Raw genomic sequence first — 21,423 nt, forward strand, 5'->3', positions numbered from 1 at the left:
TGCATTCACTATTCTTACAGTCTGCCAATACTAAAAGACTAAACTCATTTGGAATTTTTTTATTTCAAATACAAAACAGTTAATTCATTTTTATTCAGTCACATTGACATGGAAAGAACTTGAACTTGTCAGTCTTAAGTAGCACCTCACATTTTTCTTAGCCTTTCAAGACTTTCTTGGAATTTAGCATATTCCAGTGTGGTTCGGTCACTCCTCTTGCCTAGGTACGCCATGAGAGCATCTCCAAACTCCTGTGCTGTTTTCATCCTCCTCTTCCCACTGGGCAGTGTCACCTGGATTCTGAAGATAGGATCGACTTTAGGCAGAAGCGTGGTGCCTTCTCTGGCAAACTGAACCTCAAGCTTTATCCTCTGCAGCTTTGCGTTGTTGTTCAGACTTTCATCCACAAGGAACTTTTCAACTTCCCCACTGTCAGTGAAGGGGCCACCTCTAGATTTCAGTGTGTCCAGCATGTCTAGTCTCTTCCTCTCCTTTCTTTGAGCCATCTCCTGTTTCTCGTCTGCCCCACTCTCGAATTTCGCCTTCATGAGTTTACTCCAGTTGAGTTCAACCTCTCTTTTTGCTTGGGTTGCTGCCTTGAAACCTCTGAAGGACGGAATCTGTCCATCCCTAAGCTCCTGGCTCTTCTGTAAAATTATTGACCTACTGACTGCGTTCAGTGTGCCTAGCTTCTTCAGTCTGTAGTCCACCTTGCCACATTGTCTCTCCATCCCAATGTTGTGCACAGGGGTGCCATCAATGTTACTAGCCTGTTCACTGACAGGGTAGTCCATTGGGAAGGTCTCCTCATCAATCCCATAGTCCCTCCTCTGCCTGGCCAGGACAGTCTTCAGATGGGGCTGCATGAGATCTGTCAGCTTCTTCACTTCATCCAAGTGTTCGGCAGCCACGTCTGACACTGAGTTCAGGACCTCTTCCGTGTAGGTCTTCTTTACGCTACTGAAAAGCTTGTCAGACACTACAGGATACTCAGGTGTTGTGAACGTAGTGTAGTTGTCGCTGATTGGCTGGCCCAAGCCTGTATGCAGTCCCTTGTAGAACTCCCTGAGCTGAGTATGGGTAGCATCTTTCTCTATGGTTCTGGCATAGAAGGGCTCCACCAAGTGCACACCCAGGCAGGCAAACACCAAAAGGGCCACTTTGAGGTAGGGAAGCTCCATCACTTCTCTGACGAGGCAGGCCAGGCGGTTGTTTATGTGAGGGTTCTGGCTCAGGAACTCTGTCAGATGGCCAAAGTGGTATATTAGGACTGCTGCGGCCCTGGAGAGACATCCAAACCTGCTGTCTTTGTAGGAAAACAGCACACTGGATACCTGCCTTTGCTCAAGGAAGAGGAGGAATTCCCTGTAGCGGTTCCAGGGTTTGTTGCACTAAGCTAGCTAGCTAGCTAGTTTGAGCTATGTTCTTAACAGATAGAAAGCTAAAAGTATGACTAATATTGGAACCTGACACAAACCAAGCTAAATTATAGTACAATAAATCATATAATAATACAATTAGAATATAATAATTCTGTTTAAAAGGAAAAAACATACCTGGGACAACTTTGTTTAACTGCTTGTCTGATGGTGTGTTGAATATGACTGTCTGCTTGGGGATTTCAACGGTTTGCTTGCAGTCAACCAGCAGCCACAATGTATTATGTAAATGTACTTTATCACATTAGAACATTGCAACATCTGACAGGTGAACCAAAGTGTTCTCTTAAGATTTTATTTTATTTTTAATGATAAAAGGGGGCAAAAAACATGTCCGATTTAGTTTTTTGGGTGGGGTGGGGGGTTTATTTCATGATAGGTACCAACTTCCAATACAAAATATCTCCCAAATGACCCAATGCACCATCACTGAAGTGGGCGTAATCATTTTCCAATTTTTTTATTTTTAGGCCATTTATCCCCCCCCCCCTACATGATGGGCTACCACACAGCTGTCAGATGGCTCAGCCTGGGTGAAGTGCTAAAAAGAGTTTGGGACCTGAAGCAGAGATTCGAGAGTTTTGTGACATCCCAGAGCTCAGATTTTGCATTTGCTGTTGATTTGACTGCACTGATGAATGAACTGAAGTTCAGCAAACTGCAAGGCAAGGGCCTTTTTGTTCATGAAGGCACAGGCCGGTGAAGGCTTTCATGACAGTTTCTTTCAAGCCAACTGGAGAGCAACACTCTCACTCACATGCAAACCCTGAAAGATGTCACACCATCAGCTGATCACCTCCACAGGTACTCATCCATGTTAGGAGCATTGCATGGTGAGTTATCAAGGCGATATGAAGATCTCCGAACAATCGAGGATGAAATGTTCATGATTTCCTCTCCCTTTACCTGCAGTGTGGATAATGCACCCAGTGACGGTCAGCTGGAACTCATTGACCTGCAGTCTGATGCAGTACTGGCAGAGCACTTTAAGTCAGGATCTCTGCTGGATTTCTACTCTTCTCTCGAGGAGAACTTTCCAAACATGAGGAGACATGCTCAGAAGATGTTTGTTCTCTTTGGCGCTACCTACATGTGTGAACAAACATGTTCAACGATGAAGTTTACGAAACCACAATCCTCTCTCACTGATGATCATCTGTCAGCTGTGCTTCGCATCTCTACCTCAGACATTCAACCTGACTTTGATGCACTCGTTAAAGCCCAGCAGAGACTATATTTCTCTCACTGAACAAGAAAAAAGAACTTAAAAATACCAAATGAGGAGGTTAGACTACAAGTGTAGGCATGTAAAGGTACCAACTAGCAGTGAACTGGGGCACTTTCTTTGGAAGCCTTTTTCTCAAAATCACAGTTCAGTGACGTTCAGTGACAGTTGAATATGATGTATCTTGCTGAATGTTTGGAGTTGTTGTGATGTCTTTAGAATGCTGAAAACCTTTACACAACTTTCCAACAGTATATGAAACTCAAAATGTGTTTTGTAGTGAATGTGACTGAACATATTCACTAATATGAGTCACAAATGTGAACAACGCTCAAAAATGTGAACAACGTTCACATTTTGTTTACCATTGTTTTGGAAAATTTCATTAAATAAATGACATTTTTTGTAAGGCAACCTCCCTTTTTCATTGCTTAACTATAACATATACTCTTACCAGCTTGTCAAAACAATGCTATTTACTGCTTTTTATAAAGAAATACAATTAATATTGTGCAGAGTTCAGTTCAGCATAATATGTGGCCCCATGGAAAAAATAATTGCCCACCCCTGCTCTAGGCTGAACATCTTATCTTGTAAAACCGTGAAACTTTTCACGTAATAACGTGATACTGAGCCTTTCATTATCAAGAAATAACGTGATAATTTCATGCAATAACGTGAAAATTATCTAGTAAAACCGTGAAAGTTTCACGTGATTACGTGATACTGAGCCTTTTTTTGTGTGTGTGTGTGGCAGCAATACGCTTCCGTACGAAAAAGCATTAAGGCCACATGAAAAACATTTTTTAGAGATATGAAAAAAGAAAAAATGGTTGTTAGTTCTGAGAAAAAAGTCTGAATTAAAAAAAAAAAAATGCTCCTTTGTATTTTCATGACATAGTGTTCCCTTTATATTCTTCGGCTGCAAACGTACTGTGTGTCTCTGGCTGCAGGGGTTTCTTTTTTTCAAGTGGGATGTAAAATATGTGATAAAAACCCAGAGATTTATTATTCAGCAGTGCAGTCCTTCTCCGTTCTTCAGAGCTGTTCAGCATCTCCTTGCTGTTTCCAGGGACAAACAGCTGACCGTGGCTTCATCCAACACAGGCAGACAGGGAGAAGCTATGGGACACTGGAGAGGGAGCAGGAAGATAACAAAGCGGAGCAGAGAGGGAACAAACATGTGACATGGTACTGTGTAGCTGCTCTGCCAGAAAAGAAGAGAAATCATCTGGGTCTAGACAGGATGGACAAATGTGACTGCTGAAAAGCACCGTCCCTTGATGGATGAGTGAAACAAGTGCAGTGCAAAGGATTTTATACTGAGCCGTTGTTAAATGATCAACCTCCCTCTTTTCCATGTCTGAATCCTTGGACCAGCCCTGCTCCCATGACAGAGCTGACAGATGTGTTGGTGAACTGTGGGTTTCAGATTGCTGCTCTGAAGCTGCCTGCCATGTGACTGTGGAGGCAGAGCCACTGTCTGCAGCCTGGCGGAGGAAGAGGCTGCCGAGGAGAATATGCATGTGTGAGGTCGTCATACACACATGCACACGCTCGACATCGCCATGGAAACAAGAATCTCCTCACGGAGGCAGGATTCTTCTTCTTTATTTTTGTTTTCCATCGAGGCCTCCGGCTTTTGCAAGTGAGAGATGTCAAATGAGGAATTCCATTCTAAAGAGAGATTTAAAAACAGAGCCTCCTACTCCCACAATATGATTCATACCATCACAAAACACTGATGCAAAATGCAATCCACACCAAGTGCTTCATATCGTAGAGAATAACATATTCCAACATTAATTTCAGTTCAGTTTAAACCAAATCAGGAGCAGATAGAGATGAATGAGCTTTATTGTATGGCACACAGCACAGTGGAGAGTTTAAAGGGTAAAGTATATCAGTACAAGGGACAGTCCACCCAAATATTAATGGAACAAAAGAAAAAACATTTCTGCATCGACCCCTACATGGAGAGGAATGGAATTGTGTTTGTTGACAGTGCTAACAGAATGTAAAAGTGTCCTTATTATTCACGAACACTGTCAAACTCTAGGTGTCCTTACTTACCTTTTTCAGCAGCGTCTCTGTCTCATCTCACCATCTTCATCCCTGAGTTGTTTCAGTTGTCATGGAGATAGCTAAGAACTACATAGCCCAGCTGTGCTAGGAATGAACTGAGCCTTAGAAAACTATACAGCCGTGGAAAAAATGTATGGCAGCCATTCCAGTGTCTGTTCAATTCCAACACAGAAAAATGTCAGTAGTTTATAGAATACAATCAAATTAATTATAGTAATTGAACCCAAAGACATGTTTATAAAAAATAAAACAAGAGAAAATGATGATGCTGAAGTGCTCTCTTAATTTTTTTCCGCGGTTGTTTGTGTGTGAACACAGACTTTTACTTCAGTAGGAACCAATGAGCTGACAGGACTGACACATTGTTGCTCTGCTCTTCTCATTAGTTCATACATACATTCACAACAGCATGTCTCCACTGATGCATATTCATTTGAAGTAACATGTACACTCATTTAGTCACCTCTGTATGGAGATGGTGGGCTTTGTTTTTGAGTGAAAACATGTTAGAGTACCGTTTTAATCTGGCCCCAGGGGGACTCAGCCATTAGAGATAGCAGTGTTCGCCCACTGAATAACACAGCACCATGTGATTGACTCACACAGTAAATATAAGCCATGTTTATCCAGTCAATAGAATTTGTGTTCTATGTAAAACTCTATAACCCTCTTCTAAAATTCACCTTTGCACTAATGATTCTCCCCGTGGTGCTGCATAGCAACAACATTATGTATACAAGCATTTCTCAAATCCATTGTATGTGTGAGCAGCAATGGTGCTCATATTGATTCAGCAGTGTTCAAACAATGTAATGTTCCTCAGCTTTCAGTTCTGCCATTGAAAGAGGATTTAAGTATAACATTGCTGTCACTACAGGAAACAAGGCCTTACCGTTCTAATACATTCTAAGGCATGACATTAACCAAAACAGAGGAGATCAGATTCCCAGAAGACACGCTTATGGTTACCTCCCGGTGCTCGTTCCCGTCAGGATTCTAAGAAGCTACCTCATACGCCAGGTATGAAATCAACAGATGACTGCAGTCCTACGTCCTGTGAGATTGGATACATGGTGCGGTATAATGAGGAAGAAAAGGAAACATGGCTGTATACCAGGAGCTGGCCGTGCCTTTCACATCTAGGCCTTCAGTAGCGTCGTACCTGAATGAATCTACCTCTTAATGCCATCATTATGGCGTCACAGCTACAGAAAACATTAAGATTGTAGAGAAAAATATATATACTGTATATATAATGTGTGTGTGTGTCAGAGCTATTACAGGGGGTTGTTTTTGGCTGCCTTTTAAGTTGGATGTCTTTTTGTTTTATTTATGTTTGTTTTTCCTTTATCTAAAATTATTTTTTTCTTTGTCGTTTCTACCATAGACGAGGAATCCGCTTATATCATATTTGTATCTTTTGCATTTTAATATGTAATGTGAAAAGTTGAATAAAAATCTTAATGACAAAAAAAGAAAGTGGTGGACAAACCCTTTCCCCCGGCTGCGACAGGCTTGCTAGTTTTGAACAGATCAATTTCTCCTCCGCTGTCAGCCATTGTGGGTAGAAAAACAGCTTACAAATCTAAATGCAAATATTTGACCTTGTGCAGGTTGGTAAGGCCGCTAGCGATGCAGTTTGCTCACAGGTTGCTACCGTCGCTAACGTCGCTACACATGCTTAGGACCTGCTAGTGTTTGCTATCGCTGATAATCCAACCAAAGGACGTGAAAATGCCGATGCCTGGATGAAATAGGTCAGTCAGTAAACAGACTCAGTCATGTTAGCTAGACCGCATTAGCTAAGATTAGCCTTCAGCGCTAATGGTCTTTTTTTGGTAGCGCTGTCAAAGCTAATTATTGAATTGGATGGTACATTTTATTTCTTATGAATTCAAATTGTCATTATTGAAAGATAACATTATTGCTTTTTGAAGTTTTCATAGAAACTCCTTCAGAAGAAACATGGGAGAGATTTAGCCTTGCATGTTTGATTCAGATCACTGTGATGTGCACAAACTGGTGACTAGCAGACTACCAGTGTAACATAGTTTGCATCTTTTAGTTGTGCAATGTTTTTTAGTTTGTAACCACGGTTTTATTACAGCGTTTCTGCAGCACTTTGCTGTGCATGTGTTTTAAAGTTGGTGAAGAAGTTCCATCATCTGCAGGTGTTCAGACGGTTAGTGGTTGTAAAACAAACAATAATTTCTATGAAGAGGGATGAAGTGGTTAAGCTTCAGGATCCGGTTTATCAGAACGTTCACACTGTTTGCTTTCTACTTCCTTAGCTGTGCGGTCTCTTTGTCAATATTTGCTCCGTCTGCTATTACTCAGCAATGAGCTGTTTTAAATGAGCAGTTTCCTGATCTAGTTTGAAAAGTTTACTTTTGAGTCTGAATTTACGGAGGGTGCAGACATCTCTTCCTTTAAGAGACAAATTAGACAATACCTCCCTTGAGAAAAGTCCACAGAAGTCAGTAAAGTGAAGGTCAGACATTTTTTGTGATCAGAAGTATAACAATACACATGTTTGAGTGCAGGGGATGTTTGGTGAAACAGTACTTTGACACAAACCACATTTTTCGATCAATGCCTTTAACTCCTCGAAAACACTGAAGACACATGCGACTCCAATTTTGACATTCAATTTTCGATAAATTCAATACATTTAAATGTCTGTCCCTGAGATCCTAATCTGTGTTTGTGATCATCTACTAAACAAGAAAGCTGGGTTCAAAATCACCCAACCGGCCTCTATTAACGTTTGTCTCAAAAACTCTGTGGATAAAAGCCGCAGCTAAATGAAATGGAACGCTGGAACGCAGTGCTGGGATGATCTCTGGCTTTGGGGCGGATTCTTTCCCGCTGCCAACAAATGAACAACGATCATGGACCGTGAAAGTGACTGATACCCAAAGGAATAATTATAAAGCCAGAGTGCTACACAGTTGGATAACCACAAGTGCCTCTTTGACTTTATCTCATCTCCTTAGGTGAGCATCACTCCATGCAGCGTCACCACGCATCCTTCTGAGACATCTGCATGTTGCTGTTGCTTAGTAATGGTCTGCAGGGCTATGATTAAAGTGAGCTTCAAAGCTCTGGGCACGCTCATTACTCTCTGCTGGCTGCATAATGAATCCCAGAGAGGAAGCTGATCAAAAACGCCATCCTTTAGAATCTCAAATCTGCCCAGCGAATCAGAGTCAACCCCTGTATCTCAGTGTGTGCAGCTCAGCCGACTGCGGCAGGCCGCAGAGGGGAGTGGAGGTCTGATCTCTGACTGAAGAACGACCTGCTGACCTTTCCTGCACGGCCAGCGTTTCCCTCATGAAGCCGCGAGTTGCCAGAAACTTCATTTACTCTGCTTTCATGTGTCAGCCCACACAGATTAGCTTCCCTTTGTAACGTCTTGTGGGCTGACATTAAAGGTCGACTGCTTTGAGAGGTTTTGTAATTAACATTAAATGGTGACCTACATTCATATCCCTTACACAAGCAATAACACAGGTCAGGCTGCAAACATTTCATACAACTCCAGGTAAGACATTCAATCTATTTATTTTTTAAATAGAATAAGGATCTATTAGATTATTTTATTATAGTAAAGAACTGCTTATATACGAACAAACAGGAGGTTCAGGTATTTCTAATGGAGATTCCTTTCTTATTTCTTTGATTATAATGTGGTTTCATTTCTAAAAAGAGCAGTTTAGACCCACATTCCTCTCAGCTGGACAAATAGAGCTGGAGTTCTCTTGGCTACATGAGATTTCTGTTTTGCAATCAATGTCAATTCTCTCTTAAAATAGTACATATCTGATGAAACTGATTCTCGCTTCACAAATATTACTTTATATTTGTTTAGCTTTTTCTGCTTTTATGAATGTGTGTAATGATGTCATAAAACACCTTTTTGTGGGAATTCTGCTTGTCCTTAGGATTATTTGTATTCTGAATTATTCTGAATCTTTAATATATTTGTTTCAACATATTTCTATGAACCCCAACATTTTATATTAGAAATGTATAGTACGGGTCCCCAGCACAGAGAAACTGCTGGATGCTTACTTGCATATGTTGGGCAATTAGCACAATTAGCACAAGTTGTATTAATTAGCATTAATGACATTACATATGTGGACAATAGTCAAAAATGGTTTGACGAATTTGGAGTGGTTTTAGAAGTTATAGAGGATGCTCAATCCAGTTTTAACGAGTGGCCATATTAGTGCTCTCTGTGGGCTGGTTTTCACTACCATGAGTAAATGTTGCAACCATTGGATATAGAGAGCACAACATGAACATGATTACCTCTGTGGACAATTATTCTGCAGATCATTTTTAAGCATATTTTCTAGTCTCTAATGATCAATATTTACATTAAGGTAGAGGCTTTACATAAGCCCGATTTTTTTGCCGTTTGCCCTCTTTTATTAGTGATGTGTGTCTATTTTCAAACTTGGGACTTTTTTTTAGAGCCGATGCTGTCTCCTCTACAATCACACCTGTGAACAGACTGGAGGCTGGCTCTATAACACACACACACACACACACACACACACACACACACACACACACACACACACACACACACACACACACACACACACACACACACACACACACACACACACACACACACACACACACACACACACACACACACACCACAGCAGCAGCTTCACTGTGAAGCCGGCCTCTGGCGACCAGAGCATGCTTGGGGAATATCCTTGCATGGAGAAGAAATGCACGAAGCCTCAGTGGGCATCAGTCGCAATCACAAAAACTCTCAGCAGAGGATGTGACAGGAAGTGGAGTCCCTGAGTGGAAAGACCCGTCAGAGGTGATGCTCTGGAAGCAGGATAATTAACACAGAGCTGCACAATATATACGCAGGAACACACCGGGGTGCCAGACAGAACACCTACACATCACAGAATGTGTTAAACACTTTCAGTCCCACAAGATTACTCGTACACCAACATGGATTATAAACAGGACAACGTGTTCACATGCCTCTGTATCCCAGTTTACAGACGCAACGGTGTAACCATAGTAATGTATCAATGAGATATAGACAGGGTGGGGGGTTACTTTGGAAATGTAATCTGTAACTATTACTAGTTACCTGTTAGAACATTGAATCAGTAACCTCATCTGAGTATCAGAATATAAAGTAATGTAATCTGATTACTTTCCAAAACTTTTGGATGACATCAACATCATACGCAATGCACATAAATAAAAGAGAAAATAAATAACAACAAGATGTGTTTTAATTTAGTGTATTGTGCAAGTCAACAGATCAATGTGACCTTAGAAAAGGAGTAACTAAGATCTTTGGTATCAAAATGTGGTCTCCTAAATGATAGGATAGGCCTAAAGAATAATATATTTAACAAATGCTTATTTAGTTGAATACATTAATAAACTTCAGTTTGTAAACATATATTTAAGATAAAGAAGATTAAAAGTAGCCTAAATGAAATCCAAATAGAATAATCAAGCCGTACTTCTACCTATCATATGTACATTTTTATTTGAAAATGTATTGTAACCTTGTTATCCTGCTTGTCATCTGAACGTTTATTTGAATGTAACAGTAATCTGATTCCTTCTTATTTAATGTAACTATAAGGGAATACAGTCACCTTTTTGTTGTACCCTGATGTAGCCTGGATACCGGCCCTCAGGTGAATGCTCACACACTGCAGCTGTAGGTCCTCCTCTCTGAGCAGACCTTGAAATGCTTTACAACTCTATTACTCACCTGAACAATCTACATTCTAGCAAGCTTTAAAAAGAAATAAGCATAATTTATCTTTAACGGAAGTGAAAGAAACCTTCACTTACACATCATGCATAAAACGTTTAGTGGAAATCGACTTAGAGACCGTTTAATGTGACGCTCAGAGAAGCTAAGATCTTCTGGATTTCAGCTTCTGTTACTGCGACAAGTCAACTGTGATAGAACTGTTGAATAAGATTAGCCCTCTGTGTTTCACTGATTCAGTTTAACTCAAGTTTGCTGACCTTCAGTGGTGTCCCTGAGTTGTAGAGCTTTAGTAGAGCCGTTTGAAATCAGAGGGTTCAGGTTGGGTTTTATCCTTTTTCTTACATCAGATTCAAAATCAATTTCAAATTTGATCAATCTGAAATATTTAAGCTCCAGCACAGTGTTGCACATCTCGTATAAGTTTTTTTTATATTCATGTTTTTTTTTATCAGACATGGACTCCAGCAGATCAAGCAGCATGTTTTAGACAGCAAGCTATCTTAAAGGTTTTAGAGAAGGATATCGAAGGGAGAACCCAACAATAACAATAGTGTATGGGGAAATAAAAGCTGTTCATTCATGAATGGTTGTTTAACTTTGTGAAAATAAATATTTTTAAATTCCTTTATCAAATGTTGTTATAATCTTTCACTTTCAAAAGAATATGGACATTAAAGAAAAGGTAAATGTGTCCTTCAGCAGAAACGGTGAAATAAAAGCCTGATGAGTTTGCATTCAGGGACCAGGCTGTTAGACTAGTTAGCAGCTATGAACCCAGAAATGTTGATTACCCCTAAGATTTAGATTAGAAATGTATAGTAGGGGACCCTAGCACATAGAAACTGCCGGATGCTAAATTACATATGTTTGGCAATTTGCACATTTAGCATAAGTTGTATGAATAAGCATTAATCGCATTAAATATGTGGACAATAGTTAAAAATGGCTTTGGACAATTTGGTGAGGTTTGTGGGGTTATTGAGGACGCTGAATCAATTTCTGACATTTACAGGATCAAAAATGGCAGTTTTAACCAGAAAGGGGCCATTTGTACTCTCTGTGGGCTGATTTAGACTACAATGAGTAGTGTTGCGACCATTGGATATAGAGAGCACACGATGAAAATGCCTACCATCTGTGGACAATTATTCTGCAAATAAATGGGCAATCTGTTCAATCCAAATGATTTAGTCCCTAAATCTTCCAGATAGTCCAACAATTAATCAAAATCAGCTCACAGAGAGTAAATATATGGCCACTTTCTCGTTAAAGTTGACATTTTTGATCCTGTAAATGTCAGAAATGGAATCTGCATCCTCAATAAACCCCTTAACAACTCCGGAACTGTCCAAATTGGCCATGCCACTCCACACTGTTGTCCACACAGGCTATAATGCTAATGAATGCATCTTGTGCTAATTGTGCAAATGGGCCAACATATGCAGGTTAGCATCCGGCAGTTTCTATGTGCTGGGGACCTGTACAATACATTTCTAACATAAAACTTACTCAACAACTCCAGGTTTTACAACAGGACTCTATGAGCTGCAAACAGACTATAGGGGACACTGTCTCCCAACCCCACCATGAGCTCAACAAGCAGACACACAAACAACATCTTCACACAGTTTACCAAGGTAAGAAATGTCTATTTCTTTATTACATTCAACAGTACAGTACACTGAAATTGCACATTGTCACCAGATATAGCAGCATTCTGACTGGCAAATGGACTAATCAATAGGCACATCAAAAACATTTAGATAGGAACACACACATCCAGATGTGTCACGGACACTTTCTGACCGTACTCAATATCAAATTAAGCTTTTCATTTACATGCCTCATAAAACAAGTTCTACGCAGCTAAACACACACTGTGCTCTCCATGACTCGTGATTCAAGTGACAAGAAAAGACTTATGGTCAAGTCAAACCCAGCAGCGCCGTCTTTTCAGAGCAATCATAAAGAGAAAATTCACCCATCTTTAACACAGTGTGTGCAATTCAGTGCAAGTGTGTTCATTAGTTCCTTCAGTCCACTACTTCACTTCAAATGTTCTTTTTGTTACCCAGAATGACATAACATCCCCGTCAGAGAAAGAGTGTGTTTGGTCAGGCAGAGAGCATCAGAGCGACAGGGTGGATCCAGCAGGAAACCTCTTTTAGCTGAGCACACTTACACACACTCTGTACCCAGAGCAGTGTGTGCTGGGAAAACCAAGTATCAAAACCTGTCAAGTATCAAAAGATGCCATTGAAATATTTAAACAGTCCATTATTCTTGTTTATTGGATAGTTGATAGTCATTGGATCAATTTTTGGGCAAAAGTTGTGTATGGTGCTGATTGTAAGCCAAATTGAACATGTTGAGTAAAGACTATTTGTTTGTACTGGGTACCAGGCCCTACATGCGTCCATCTCTTCTATAAAATATATAGTTGTTTATCTACAGTAACAGAAGACAGATGTGTCTGCTCCGTTGTTGCTTCTCCATATAAGACTCTCCTCACTAAACTGTAGCAACTAAAATATATGCTACTATGTGAATGAGTGAATGCAAATGAATCACTTGTATTATGTCCACAGATTTCACATAACTGTATCAGGTTAGTGGAAGCAATAATATTAAGTTGAACTTATTTAAAGTTAATATTATTGCTTTCATCTAACCTGATACAGTTATGTGAAATGCAAAATGTGAAGCAAAGGCCTGATGACCCTGAGCTGAAAAATGAAGATGATTCAGCAGTGATGAAGAAGCTCTGATCGGACGCAGAAATGTCTTCCATATTACCTTTAGATGATCTCTGTACTGTGAGGGGTTTCAATGCAGTGTGCCGCCCAATCAACGAGCAATAACAGCGAATACACGATCATTCAGTGAGTGAACAGATATTCTGCCAATTTTATGCTTTACTTTATACGTTTTTAGTTTTTCAGATGCTATTTTGAATTTGACAAGTTTGGCTTCACAGATCGAATAAAAAAAAGTTTTTAAAATAGTGTATTTATATTCCTCAGTTTAAGAACATATCGTTGTTTCGGCACTAATGTAATGTATCAGAATCATTTAAATAAAACCTTGCCCTTTTCCATAAAAGATCTAAGTATAACACAGTATAACACAGCGCACAGGGGTCAACTGATGATCCTTAAAACAAACGCTTGCTTTTCCTTTCCTCTCTGCTCCCTGTATCCACGGATCATAAAACTCTTTCCTTTATTTAACGCAGTGCTGATTTCATTCTGTCACATGATGCCAATAGAAGTGAACCTCCAAACAGCAGAGCTGCCCCCCGCTGCACGCTACAGTGTTAGGACGTTGTGATCATTCCCTTCAGACCACAGCGCGGTGCTCTCCGCACACGTACACGGCGCTGGGCTGGATGCGCCTCTTGGTGTTGCCTGGCAGCTGAGGAAGAAACTTGAAGTACTTGGGCATCAGGTCCAGGCAGGCGTCACGGAACTTCTTGATCCGCCAGTAGTAAATTAGAGGGTTGAGGGCCGACTTGAGGTAGCACAACCACAGGACCCACGTGCTAATTTGAAAGAAACTGTCTTTGTGGTAGAAGCCATCGCTGAAGGTAGCTACCAGACTGTAGGCGGTGAAGGGGGCCCAGCACACCGTGAACACAGAGAAGAGGATGAGGATGGTGGTGAAGGCACGGGTCTTGAAGCTCATGTCGATGTTCATCTGGAAGGGCCTCTGCAGGCTCAGCAGGCCCAGTTTGCTGGCCTGGCTCAGGCAGATGCTGTCCGGGTGGCTGTGGATGCGGATGGCGTTGTGGCGGATGGTGTTCAGGATCCCCATAAATGTGTACAGCATGACCATGAAAGGCAGGAAGAAGAAGACCAGCATCAGCATCAGCACGTAGGTGTGGTACCCAGGCTCCAGGCTATAGCCAAACACACACTGAGGGGCCCTGGGGGGGACGTGGAGTGGAGGGGAACCAACAGCCAGGGGGAAGGAGACGATGAAGGAGAGCCCCCATGTGACCACGATGAGCACCTTGGCTCTCTGGGGGCTCAGCTTGTCTTGCTTCTGGACAATAATCAGAAACCTGTCTATGCTTATTATAAGCAGTATGGCCACGCCCTCCATCACAAAGAGCCAGAAGAGCATGGCGGACACGCGGCAGAAAACGTCCCCGAAAATCCACTGAGTGGTCACCACGGTAACCAGAGCGAAGGGCATGTTGAGGATGGCCAGCATCATGTCGGCGAACGCCAGGCTGGCCAGCAGGATGTTGATGGCCGAGCGCATGGCCGACCTCTGGTAAACCATCAGGCACACCACCACGTTCCCCAGCAGAGCCAGCAGCAGGATGGCCGCCATGGCCAAGCAGAAGAACACCTGCAGAGGGAGGCTCACGCCCTGCAGGCTCTCCGGGGCCCCCGCTGTGGGTGTGATCGGGTCGGGGGGTGAGCGGGAGCCCATGGAGATGTTCTCCATTGACGTCCTCTCTGGTAGCTTCAGCAGCCCCGTAACAAGGCAGCAGAGACGGGGGGTAACGTCCCCGGCCTGTGGAGGGGGAGCAGCAGTGGAGTGAACCATTCCTCCCCGGGGGGGGTAGGCATCGCTGCGGGGCTCACGCTGAAAACGGGGCCAGGGTTGCAGATGCTCCCAGCTCAACGCAGCAGGGCTTCATGGCTGCCAGACCCTAAGATAGGAGAACATGTAGTGAATTAAAAAGGATATGTGAGACCTGATTACAGGAAACCCTCTCCATCAGAGTTCCACTTGGAGCTGGAATGACAGCCACAATGAGTCCTTAATCCATTCAGGGCAGTAGAAGTGCATCCCCCACATTAATTCCCCCTGCCATCCCTCTCAAACCCAGTGTGCCAGAGTAAGACAAAATAATGGTAATTACATTAATTCAATGTTTAAATGCTAAACATAGTTTCTGAGTGTTTTCATTTAATATGCAGGCCTTTCAAACTGATTTATATGCAGACTGCTTCCCTTCAAAATAAGCAGTTGAAATATATCAAAGCATTCAATTACTAAGTCACCATGTGAGATACATTGAAGCATGGACACTAACATGTTTTCTTCACTCAGTCATCAGGCAATAGAGAGCCTTAGTCCCTCCCTTTACGGTAGACCACCATGGGACGTTATTTCGGGAAAAAAACATTTCCAGGTCAAGAAAGTCACAGTTTGTCGTAAAACTGTTGAGATATAAGACGGTGAAAATACGCAACTAGAAATACTACAAATCCAAGAGTCGCGTAAGTGATGTCATCATTTTTTCCCTCCACTAAATATAAGAGATATTCCTCGTTCTTTTGGTGTTGGTGACGTGTATTGTGCGAGACCAGAGATGTAGTTCAGCGAGCGGTTTCACCCAAAAACAAGTGTTACTTCATAGTTTTACGACAAACTTCTTTTTCTTGACTTGTTAATTTGATCTTTTAAATTGACAAACATCATATGTGTAATTCATGTGCACAATTCAAACGGGATCGAAAAATAATTTCTCTCTCGCCATTGCCTACCATACATATTTTTTCCGAAATAAGGTCCTATGGGTCAGAAGTAGAAGGGCGGGACTTAGGCTCTCTATGTGATCCAAAATGTGCCATTAGTTTAGAGCAACACACAGTAAAAGCAGATAAAGCCACAGTTTTAAGAGAATTAAGAGACTAGGAGCACCGATCTCTTGTCCATGCATCAAGTAAAGCTTTCTAACTCATATGTTGAAGAAAATTAAAAGTATTATATTATATTATATTATACTGTTTGGGGTTCAAGGAGACCTCTCCACTCTGACTGCCAAACCAGGTGATATAGTGGCATCTACACTGAAGGAAATAAGTATTTGATCCCCTGCCGATTATGTTAGTTTGCCCACTTACAAAGAACTGAACAATCTACACTTTTAAAGGTAGGTTTATTTTAACAGTGAGAGACAGAATATCAAAGAAAATCCAGAAATGTAGATTAAAAAAAAGATATCAATTGATTTGTGTTTCATTGGGGGAAATAAGTATTTGATCCCTTCAAAACATGCCTTAGTTCTTGGTGGAGAAAGCTTTGTTGGACAGCACAGAGGTCAGATGCTTCTTGTAGTTGGTCACCAGGTTTGCTCACATCTCAGGAGGGATTTTGGTCCTCTCCTCTCTGCAGATCATCTCTAAATCCTTAAGATTTTGAGGCTGATGAAGCCAGAATCCTTGTTGTTGCAAGGGGTTCAAATACGTATTTCCCCCAATTGAACACAAATCTATTTATATCTTTGTTTAATCTACATTTCTGGATTGTCTTTCTGATATTCTGTCTCTCACTGTTAAAATAAACCTACCATTAAAAGTAAAGACTCTTAATTTCTTTGTAAGTGGGCAAACTAATAAAATCAGCAGCGGATCAAATACTTATTTCCTCCACTGTACATCTGCATTAGCTCCACGCAGAATTTTACAAGATTGGAATTCCCTTGAGCCCCCATCGTCCACTTGAGAAGATCAAATATTTTGTATTGGCTCTGTAGACCGTTTCTAGAAGAAATGGCAGTGCTTAATAAATGATTTCAACATCCTACAACCACTCCCAACCGAGTGGTGGGAAATGACTTTTTATTTACTTTCAATAAAACATTCTTTTGCCACCCACTTATTTATATTTTTAGTTACTCATCTGTCTTTACTTGCTTTTTTCCACTGTGTTTCTTTTATTTTGGAAATGCAATCAATGTGTTCTTTGATGGAACTTGTATCCCTACTGGTTTCAAGGAAGGGGTGGGAGGGGACGTTTCGGGGGGGGAGATGGTTTTAAAGAAATGAAAATGGATAAAGATCAATGTCTCAACTGTGAAACTGTGTTAGAGTACCTCTTCAATAAAAAAACATTTGAAATAAAACAAAGCTAGAATGCAGGCAGAGCTTTTGCTGCGCTAGGCTAACCCTGTGCTGACAACAGGATTAAACACACAGATCTGAGCGAGCTATTAATATTCTCCCTTAATCTGAGAAGAAAAAACAGATAGTGTGTTCCCCCTTATGTTGAAGTAAATTAAAAACCAAAATGCATGTGGAAAACATTTGCTATCCTGTGTGTACCTGCCGTGTGATAAGCAGCTGTGCTAAAGTGCTTTTCTTAACTGTTGCCAGAGAGCAGCAGCCAGTGTCCAGCGGAGACCGGTCCAACGCTGCCATAAAGCCTATCACTGTATAAACACTGGATACTGTTATTTCACAACACCCGGCACCAGCAACAATAGCTCAGCAAGGCCAAATAATACAAGCGCTCCAGAAAACTATCCCATTTGTACGTATGTAAAATGATTAATTTTCACATAAATGTTCAATAATTTGCACTCCTGTGAGGGTGTGAAGAACAAGAACAATATCAAGCAAATATAATTAAAGGCAATTATTATTAGGTGTCGGTGTGTTTGGTTTCCATGTTGAAACCCAGGTGAAGCTGCTCTGATGCAGGACATGGGATCAGATAACACATTGTCTCATGTCTCCCCCCCACAGTCATGAGGACAGAGCTGCTGGAAGGAGATAAACAGGAACACTTGGATCCATTCATCAGATGCTCAGAGGATTATCTGCTGCTCATGGCCTCCTCACAATGAAGACCTGAGGAAACTGGTTTCACCTTGGCCTTCTCCCCCCCCCCCTCCCCCCCCACACACACACACATCCACAAGCAACACATTATTTAAAGCAATGTTTTCCATCCTTTTTTTAGCCATTCTGTTTTTTTATATGTATGTATACAGCCATGGAAAAAGTATGAAGAGACCACTTCAGCATTATCATTTTCTCTTCTTTTATTATTTATAGGTATGTCTTTTGAGTTAAATGTTTTATTTTTATTTTATTGTATTCTATAAACTACTAACAACATTTCTCTGTGTTGGAATTCAACAGTCACTGGAATGGCTGCCATACATGTAGAGATAAAGATTTAAGAAACATGTGGAGTTCATTTTTCCTGGAGCTGTAGATACATACATATAATGGTATTTTAATGACAAGTCTCTCAATTTGGCTGTGAGTTCAGCTCTAAGAACCTGGCTTTGAGAGCTCTTTCTTTGTGTTTTTTCTCATTAAAGTTGTTACAGTCAGTGTTAACACAGGCGAACTAAATAGTCTGTGTTCTTGTTTTGAAGTGACGAGTGTTTCATGAGATGACCTTTAACCACGATTGGGACAATGGCACTGTTGGGTTTCTTCTAAATAACGTTTTTTTGGGGACCGATTTTGTGAAATAGGATAATTTCTCACAGCACACCTGACGACTCAGGGGTTGAAAATCACTGATCTAAAGGACAGGGCCTGATGTACTGATGATAATCTGCAGCTGTCTCCCTCTTCTCTTCTGCAGCCCACGGTTCCTTAAGGCCTGCAGTGAACTGAGAGGTGCAAATAGCCACTCCAGGCTCCAAGCAATTGTGTAACCTTGCAGGATGAGCGGGTACGATTGGAACTATTTTAAATACTGTCGAGGAAATGTAATGGAGAACTGCTGAGAGGAAATGCCCACAGCCACATGTAGAACGCTGGAATCACTAGGGCATAATTAGGACATTAAAAGATGTACAAGGTAACATTTACCAGTTTATGGCAATAACAACCAATCAGAGGGTTAAACACTGACCATTTGTCAGTCTGTCTCATTGTTTTACTGATGATTTGACCAATAGAAGAGAGAATAAAATTAGGAAATCACAACAGTGTATAGATTTTGTGACAGAAATGCATTTGTCAAACACTGATTAATAATGCTACAATGTACTGTGTGTTGAAATATAGTCAAACAAATTGTATTTTGTTCAGATCTTTTTTTTGAGTGACAGCCCTAACCACGACTAAAGTGTAGCCTATCTCCTTTTAAACATGATTGATTTTGTAGTTTTTAAACATTAGATTTGAGCTGTTTGAATAAAAAAAGAAATATATTAAAGCAGCGAATACATTTGAGTGACATTATACATATATTTGATTAAAACGCCTTCACACCCAAAGTGTCAAATATATGTGAACCTCTCTAACCTTCTGGAATATTCTAAGAGGGCAATTCAAACAACATTTAGGGCTACTCAAGGCAGTTTTTTAAAGAAAAAATGTAAATGATATAAACTGAACATTTACTATTCATTCGTAAATAAATTCCAGGACTAGGTATTTAGGTGTTTATAAGATATTTATGTAAGCTTCTAAGGATGTCTTTGCTTCAGAAATAGTCAGGTGATATTTTATGTAGGAATTGTTGCAATGTTTGTTTGCAACAAACTTACTTGTGTTTGTTTTTTGTATTAAGGTTAGTATTGTTATATATACAATATGTAAATCATCGCACTATTTTGATGTTAAACACATGTTGAGGTAGCAAGGGGACATTTTTTAAACACATGGTGGTGTCGAGGAGAGACTGATATTTCATTATATTCTGAAAGAAAATTAACTGATGTTAGGAAAATCACTGCCAAATACAATGACACCACATTCAGAGCAGCCTTCACCCCATCCAGCTGCAATAAGAGCAGAGCCTCCCTCACAGGTCCCTCCAGCCTCCTGTTGTTCTCACCAAAATGGAAGAGGCACACAGACAGCCCCTCTGAGGACAGCAGAGCAGACACAGCCTACACCTACGTTTTGTATTGAGGATTTAAACAACATTTTCTTGTTTAATATATATTTGTGGGCCACCAGTGCCTTAATATTGACAGTGTTGAAATAAGGAGAGGGAGGGGAGACATGCGACTGGCCCCAGTCTGGATTCGAACCCTGGTCCTCCGCACGGGGTTCAAGCCCCAGCTCAATCAACTGAGCTCTACGACCGTCAACATTTACGTAAATTAATATTGCCATAGTGTTGTGGTTTCCGGTGGTTACCTGCTTCGCTCTCCCATGTTCCGGGCGGGGGAGGCTCAGTCCTCCTGACGATGCATGTCTCCGCTCCTCCTGTACTAACAGCCGGTACTCCTTCACACAGTGGTCCGGTGGTGCTTCTCCAGATGTTCCGCGAGGCCTGTAGCTGTGCAGTTTAACCCACAGTGAGCATGCCGCTGATCCTCTACCCGTGAAGTCGTAGAGAAAGTCCAGTCCGCATCTGGTTCCTGCCGCTTTGTTGAGGAGCACGAGAGACACCGCGATGGTTATCCACGTTTAATGTCGCGAGGAAAACATGAAGCTTTTCTTCCTCCCCGTCCTCCCTGCAGATGTGAGATATTAGAGAGCCTCCTGCAGCACGGAGAGTATCAGACTGTGTTCTGCATGTAGCCCAAATGATCACTTCACTGTTACAAACTACACTCGCTCTGTCTGCAACCTGTGGCAAGGCAGCGAGCGGAAACACACACCAATTCCTGTATGGATTTTAAAAATAAAACTGTACACCAATTTTTTTTTAGTGCCCATCAATATTCTCACTCGTTTTTAAAAGACAAAAAAGCACAGCAGTTAATGAATGTTCCGTCATATCTTGGGTAGAAGGCATATTAGCCTACTGACCATTTAGGCACATCAGGAAATGGATTGAATTTTAAATGTAAAAGTTAAATGTTGACTGTTTTAAACCAAACAATAATGTTGTGGATGAGGGAAAATACATAAGATCTGCAGTTTGATTAGTGATTATTTAATAAATACTTGCTAGGTGAGGCGCTGGAGGATACTAACAGTACAGAACAATCTGAGTAGTGTAGCGAGAAAATTCAAGGCTACTTCTGATATTGAAACAGTGCAAGCAATCTATCATATACGTACGTTTCACACTGAGAACAGAACAAAAGATTTACACAAGCGGTTTAAATACTTTCAGCTATAATCTTAAGTGCCTTATTTTGAAGTGATAAAAACCGAGTTCCGGGCAGCCTCGCGCTCTCCTCGTTAGCTTGACAAGCTCTGTATTCAGTGATAACTGACACCCTG

At 41.1% G+C, this 21,423-nt stretch overlaps 1 protein-coding gene across 1 annotated transcript; it reads right to left on the bottom strand.

Moving 5' to 3' along the window:
* Nucleotides 1-12,159: 12,159 nt before the first annotated feature.
* gpr63 (G protein-coupled receptor 63) lies at nt 12,160-21,180 on the bottom strand. Its single transcript, XM_063901465.1, has 2 exons — nt 20,386-21,180; nt 12,160-15,194 (listed from the first exon to the last, which is right to left on the bottom strand). The coding sequence occupies exon 2, from the start codon at nt 15,086-15,088 to the stop codon at nt 13,871-13,873; it is 1,218 nt and encodes a 405-aa protein (XP_063757535.1). The 5' UTR covers nt 15,089-15,194; nt 20,386-21,180; the 3' UTR covers nt 12,160-13,870.
* Nucleotides 21,181-21,423: the final 243 nt, after the last annotated feature.

This window comes from Eleginops maclovinus, chromosome 15 (assembly GCF_036324505.1).
Source record: "Eleginops maclovinus isolate JMC-PN-2008 ecotype Puerto Natales chromosome 15, JC_Emac_rtc_rv5, whole genome shotgun sequence".
Taxonomy (NCBI): domain Eukaryota; kingdom Metazoa; phylum Chordata; class Actinopteri; order Perciformes; family Eleginopidae; genus Eleginops; species Eleginops maclovinus.

Bases quoted from the DNA above. Each gene is read 5' to 3' on its own strand.
- gpr63 (XM_063901465.1), bottom strand. From the start codon at position 15,088: ATGGTTCACTCCACTGCTGCTCCCCCTCCACAGGCCGGGGACGTTACC.